Source organism: Temnothorax curvispinosus, unplaced genomic scaffold, assembly GCF_003070985.1.
Source record: "Temnothorax curvispinosus isolate PA1 unplaced genomic scaffold, ASM307098v1 QBEX01011890.1, whole genome shotgun sequence".
Taxonomy (NCBI): Eukaryota; Metazoa; Arthropoda; class Insecta; order Hymenoptera; family Formicidae; genus Temnothorax; species Temnothorax curvispinosus.
In genome coordinates this window covers 34,121-40,802 of record NW_020221670.1, presented here as the reverse complement: position 1 = coordinate 40,802, position 6,682 = coordinate 34,121, and the positions used below count along the sequence as shown (strand labels likewise).

The 6,682-nt window shown below is 40.9% G+C and overlaps 1 protein-coding gene across 1 annotated transcript; it reads left to right on the top strand.

The window, feature by feature from the left end:
- The first annotated feature begins 660 nt into the window (after window positions 1-660).
- On the top strand, window positions 661-6,461 carry LOC112461954 (DNA-directed RNA polymerase, mitochondrial). Its single transcript, XM_025027427.1, has 9 exons — window positions 661-928; window positions 1,319-1,435; window positions 1,554-1,756; window positions 1,924-2,129; window positions 2,204-2,589; window positions 3,070-5,449; window positions 5,657-5,828; window positions 5,914-6,017; window positions 6,159-6,461. The coding sequence occupies exons 1-9, from the start codon at window positions 796-798 to the stop codon at window positions 6,268-6,270; spliced, it is 3,813 nt and encodes a 1,270-aa protein (XP_024883195.1). The 5' UTR covers window positions 661-795; the 3' UTR covers window positions 6,271-6,461.
- The last annotated feature ends 221 nt before the right edge of the window (window positions 6,462-6,682 follow it).

Genomic DNA, 6,682 nt, shown 5'->3' with positions numbered 1-6,682 from the left:
AAAATTTATAATAAATAAAATACGGACTCGCAGCTAAGCAACCCGACAGAGGTCGGTAGTGTTACTCCTGTCGACCCTTAAACCAAAAAAAGTTTTTTTTTTTAAACTCCCAAGCTCCCCTAGCTTGACGACCAATTTCTTTTTTAAACTCCCAAGCTCCCCTAGCTTGACGACCAATTTCAAAGAGTATATATAGACCTACGAAACAGGGGCCCGTGAGCACACCCTGTGTGACACGTTGTGGTTTCATACATATAACTTTAATAGAAATCAAAGTCACACCAATTGCTACGTGTGGAAGGACCACCAACAAATATTTTTTTTGAAATTAAATTTCAAAGGTGGTCAGCTGGATTCGAACCTGGATCCTCGCAGTTACGAATCTAGCACTTATGCTACTAGACCACACTGCCTCCCCGGTGTTCCAATTGATTCACTTCATTATGGGGACGGCGAGGCTCCGGACACACACTTTTTCGTAACAGTAACAGTAGGATTTCGACCAATCGCGTTGCTCGATTCGAAAACGTACGGCCGTACGTTCCCGAATCGAGTAACACGATTGGTCGAAATCCTACTGTTACTGTTACGAAAAAGTGTGTGTGGCCAGCTTTAAGCCGCTAGGGGCGCTAGTAAAGTTGGCTCCGTTCCGTTCTCCGTCCTCTTCTGCTATGTACTGACCTCGTGTTATTATGGTGGCTCGCGCGATGAGGTTAGCGCAATTGGCGCGTCTCGCCAATATTAACGTTGACGTTCTCGACAATTGATGACTCGCGTAGCGCGGCCATCGTAAGGATGTTCAACTTCCTGAAGACGCGGGCCGCCTCGATGCAGAATGCGCGTATTATGTCAACACGCTCAGCCGTCCAAACCTACCGGGCGCAACCTTGCTCGTTCTGCAATTTCCATCATCTGACCCCGCCTCGCGGTACGTGTCCGAGACGATCTTTAATTACGAATAATTGCGAGTAACATATTGTCATTTTGCGAGCTCGGTCCTTCCTTACCTCGTTACAGCTCTTACCTTTTCGCAACTTTTCTTTTTTCTGATATCGGTCGTAAGGAAAGATTTGTACACTTTATCGTGTATTCCACTCTGACTTTTCTACATATTAATTGGTATAACGTGACAATGTCATAAATTAACAAAAGCTTTAATCAATTTTTCTTGGCTAGATGTTTATGTATGTATACATATTTATAGCTCAAAATATTTCAGACATAAATAGACCTTGTCATAAAGATTGAATGGGATACTGAGGAATTGTATCTGTTTTTCTACCTGAACTTTGTAATAATTTATTTTGTATACTTTCAGCAATGAGATGTATGGTGATACGCTGTTATGCAACAACTGATACAGTAGAACTACAAGCCACCTTGCAAAAGAAGAAAGTTAAACGTCGCTCGAAGAAATACGCAGAATTATTGGAAGGTATGCCAGTGTAGAGAACAAAGTACACAAAAAGTGACATGTATCTATTTAATAATGAAGAAGTGAGCAATTGATAAATAATAAGTAACTGATCATCTTTTATCGTTACTGATACTAGTCACTGATCAGACGACTAGCAACAGAAAAGCAGCGATCCGCAAATTGAGCTCTGCTCAGGTGTCTCTCTTGGTTGGTCAGCCTAATATTACGCTAGACAAGTTGCACAAGATTTCTAATTTTCATCTTAAGAAGGAGACGATTACGACACAAACAAAGGATACCAATGAAAAGACTCGGCTTGAGAAGGATTTGACTTATATGGTAAATAGATCAAGTTTTATGATGATGTATCTCGAAGAACAAAATTGGAATTAAATTATGTAAGAATTATTTCTGAGTAGAGATAGTCAGATATATTAATGTCGGAGAATATAATTTAAATATCATGATAGTCGAATCACCTGCAGAAATTGATGTATCAATTTTAGGACGGCAAGGTAGACAATACAGATTGCGCCATACTTAAGGAATCTGAGCAATTAGACGAGCAATTAGACGCATCTGCAGTCGTAGAGAATTTGAAAGAATCTGGAACAAATGATCACACTATGTTAATTAAGGATTCTTCTTTCTTGAATATGCTGCAGCAAGATGACAAAAATGAGGCCAAAGATACAAATCAGGATAGCATGCTGTAAGTATGATTAATTGGATAATCTGTAGGAGAGATTCCTTATCTTATATCATGTGCACAATTCGTTTTTTCAGTATGCAGACACCAAAATACAACGTGACTTCAAATTCATATGCTACAATTCCCTTTACGAATGAGGCAGATCAATCCGAGAAGCGTCTTTCCGATCACAATCTGATTTCTCAATTATTAGCGCATATGGACATTTATGTACAAATCAACATGCCGCATAAGGCCTTCAAGTTACTGATGTTGAACAAAAGCCATCTCAAGCATAGCAAAGTCTTTACTGCCGCTCTGTATAATGTGCTTCTGAATACCCATGTCTCTAATGCGCATGTGGAAAAGGCATTCGAAATTTACAGAATAATGAAGGTGGATTCTGTCAAGCCAAACTACCAAACGTACGCTTTCATGTTCGAGATAATCGGAAGAATAAGAAACCAAGAGAAACGAGCAGGTAAATGGGGATTATCAATATGGCTTTAAAAAATAATATACACATAGGGCGAGAAAAAAGCAAGTCTCAAATTTAAAAAAATGTTAGGACTTGCAAATATATAAAAAACTAAGCATTTTTTTTAAGAAACTGTTTAGGCAAATTTTCTAAGAAGGAAATGTAATGCACGCAATGCATTTTTTACATAGTCGGATTTTTTATGAAGTTAACATCATTGACAATGTTTTTCAATAAATTCAGAATATCTTTCTAAAATAATTTGTGATTTTTCTTATTCTATATATAATGATATATTTGATATATAATGATATATTCGATATATTGTAATATTTCTAAATTCTACACACATGTGCAGAGATAATCGTATAGATAATGAAAGATCTTGATAAGAAGATTTCAAGCATAGATATTTTTTTGGATCTTACAATAATTTTATAATTGTTACAATTTGAGTTGATTGTTACAATCTTCTCCTTACAGAGAGTGCAGCAGAAGTGATGGCAGACATGAGCCGCGATGGTGTCTCTTTTGATGAAGTAATGAACGTGCAAATGAACGCGACGCAACGTAATACTGTTCTTCAGTGTATTAGATTATTAGATTCGCAATACCGTATACAGCACGAAGACATAGACACCGCGTACAGCTGCAATCTACTGAAGAATCTGACGATGAACAATGATTATCAGAGTCCGGCGAAGGGAGTAGTGACCATGAACGAACTGCGGGAAATGATGCGTATGCAGATTGACTTAGAGAATCAGTGTAAGGTGCCGGTAAAGAGTGTCGCATTGTTCACTGGAAATCCTAATGTTAGACAACAAGCTATCAAACGGATCACGGAATGGGAGGAAACTTGGAAGTCGACTGTAACCGAGGCTTTCGAGAGAAACTTGACTTATCTGAAGCAGAAGGAAACAAAGATGAAGACCGATCTAAAGATTTTGTATCCATTTCTACAAGTGTTACCCAAGGAGGAGTATGTCAATGCGATTTTGAGCGAAATCGACCATTTGACCAAATTCTCCGAGGGATACAGTTGTACTATGACATATCTTTACCTAACGCTAGGAATGCATATTTACAAGAGATACGAGTTTCACCGAAAGATGAAGGGTGGTATCGTAGAGAATTCCATTCAAACCTATAAGAAATATTTGGAGTGGTACATGCAGGAGGATCCCATTGAAAGGAGCAGCAACGGGCGTATGAAGTGGCAACAACTCGTCCAGGAGGCCAAAAAGTCTGGTATTTGTTGCGAAATGACAGTGCCAGAGTGGTCTCATAACACTATGATAAACGTTGGCAAGTTTTTATACAATATCATCGTGAACGATGTGAAGATACCACACGTGTCTAAGCCTGGCGCGCCCGAACGACAGATACCCGCGTTCTACCTGCTCTTCAGGCTCCATTCCAACAAGTTCTTGATGGAGGAAATTAAGCCTCACCCTTACTTACACAGGTTCTACAAAGACTCGCATCCGGAGATTCTGTCCTTCGACACAATTTCCTTGCCGACATGCTCTCCGCCGCGTCCTTGGGTCGACGTAAACACCGGTGGTTATCTGCTCTCCAAGGTGCCGTTTGTTCGCGATCCCTACATGAAACCGTCGCGCCTTTTGAGAAGCACGTCGACGAAGCAGCTTTATCCAGCGTTTGACTGCTTGAATCAACTCGGTTCGATCCCATGGAGGATCAATGTGCCCGTATTGGATATCTTGATTCAGATTTTTAGAGAGGGCGGCTCGAAGGAGTTGAATGTACCTCAACCCTCCACAGTAGTCCCACCTTCGTCGGAGGTGATCGCGAACGAAACGGAGAAGAATGCTAGAGAGATCGCAAAGCTGCTGCTTCAACTCAAGCGCACGAGAAATGAAATGCACGCGCTATGGTGTGACTGCCTCTACAAATTGTCTATCGCTGATCACTTTAGGGACAAGGTATTCTGGATGCCGCATAATCTGGACTTCAGGGGTAGGGCATATCCGGTGCCGCCTCATCTGACCCATCTCAGTTCGGACCTAGGTCGCTCGATCCTCATGTTCGCCCAGGGTAAGCCCTTGGGCCCTAAGGGTCTGGACTGGTTGAAGATTCACGCGATAAACATGACTGGTTTGAAGAAGAGGGAGCCGATGCACAAACGGCTAGAGTTCGCGAATGAGATACTGGACCTGATCGTGGACAGTGCGAGGAAACCCCTGACGGGAGAAATGTGGTGGACCAAGGCCGACGAACCGTGGCAGACTCTGGCGGCGTGCAAAGAGATAGATAATGCTCTACAATCCCCGAACGTGGAGGAGTATGTCTGCCGGCTTCCCGTTCATCAAGACGGTAGTTGCAACGGTTTGCAGCATTATGCCGCGCTCGGGAGAGATGAGATAGGAGCGAAGAGCGTGAACTTGTATCCTTCGGACAGGCCGCAGGACGTGTACAGTGTCGTCGCTGGTATGGTTGATGAGTACAGGAAGATCGACGCGGACGCCGGCAACGAAATAGCGAAGGCTCTGGAAGGACACGTCAGTAGGAAGGTCATGAAACAGACTGTGATGACCACGGTGTACGGCGTGACGAAGTTCGGCGCTAGACTACAGATCGCCAGACAGCTCAGCGATTTGAAAGATTTTGATCAGAAGTACGTTTGGAGCGGCAGCATGTACCTGGTTGAAAAGACGTTTATGTCTCTCCAGAGCATGTTTGAGAGCGCGAAGGAAATACAGAATTGGTTTACGGATTGCGCTCGCGTTGTCACGATCAGGTGCAACCAATACATGCAGTGGGTGACGCCATTAGGTCTTCCGGTCATACAGCCCTATTCCAAGCACAATAAGGCAATCAATCCGAGAGTCAAGGTTTTTAGGTGAGCGCACTAACGCTCGTGTTTACACGTTTCGTTATATTTTCATATTTCTCATTGTTCCTTCTATATGATCAAATGGAAAACGCAAGAATTCTTGTTTCTAAATATCAGTTAATTCTTGGACCTTTTCGGAACTATCTCTTGTATTTACTTTTATATCATATCTTTTTTTAAATAAAATTTATGCGATACAAATACCATTTACAGGAAGTTGGACACTGTGAAGCAAAAGAATGCCTTTGCGCCGAATTTCATTCACTCGTTGGACTCCTGCCACATGATGTTAACGAGCTTATACTCCGAACAGACGGGGATCACGTTTATGTCAGTGCACGATTGTTTCTGGACACATCCGTGCACGGTGGATATTATGAACAGAGTAAGAATTTATCATGGAGATACATATATACTGCTGTAAATATTTCCGTATAAAACCTCAACGCGCAATGTCTCTTGCTTTTCAGATTTGCCGGGAGCAATTTATCGCGCTCCACAGCGAACCCATTCTCGAAGATTTGTCCGAGTTCTTCTGTAAGAAATACGTAAAGCACTTCACGAGCGATGGGCGGTAAGTTTGTTGCGTGTCTTTTAAAGCTTTGAATATTGAAAAATGTATTGGTTGGAAATCCAAAACCGCGAATTGCAAAACAAGAAGCAAGGTGAGATGTGGTTGATGCGTTTTGTTAAGATCGTTTAATTGAAATTTTAGGCCTCTGAAGCTGAGGAACAATGATGTCTCGTTAGAGGTCTTCAAGAAAGTGCCGCAGAAGGGTAACTTCGATATCAACACAATCCTATCGTCTCAATATTTCTTTAGTTGAAACGTAGCTGTATTTATTGCAAGAAAATGTACCATACGTAAATGTGTAAACTACTGTAAAGTTTTAACATATGAATTGGCTCTGATGTGCATTGCATAAACAGCCAGACATAATGTTAAGATATGTAAAATAACTCCTAGGACAATATGTAAATAGTTCGCTAGGACAATACATTTTTAAAACTTCAAAAATGCTTTATATAATACAAAACACCTCTACTTCGCACGTTTATGCTCGATTCAAAAATGAGATAAAAAAAAAGGTTTGATAACTGTTGACTGGTATTAAAAATCTGATTTTATATTCAATTTTTATTTAAATGCAGTTGTATTTGTAGCAAAATGGGAACGTATTGCTTTCATCTGATAATGCATAATTTTATTTTATTTAACTTGGTACTAGTACTAAGGAA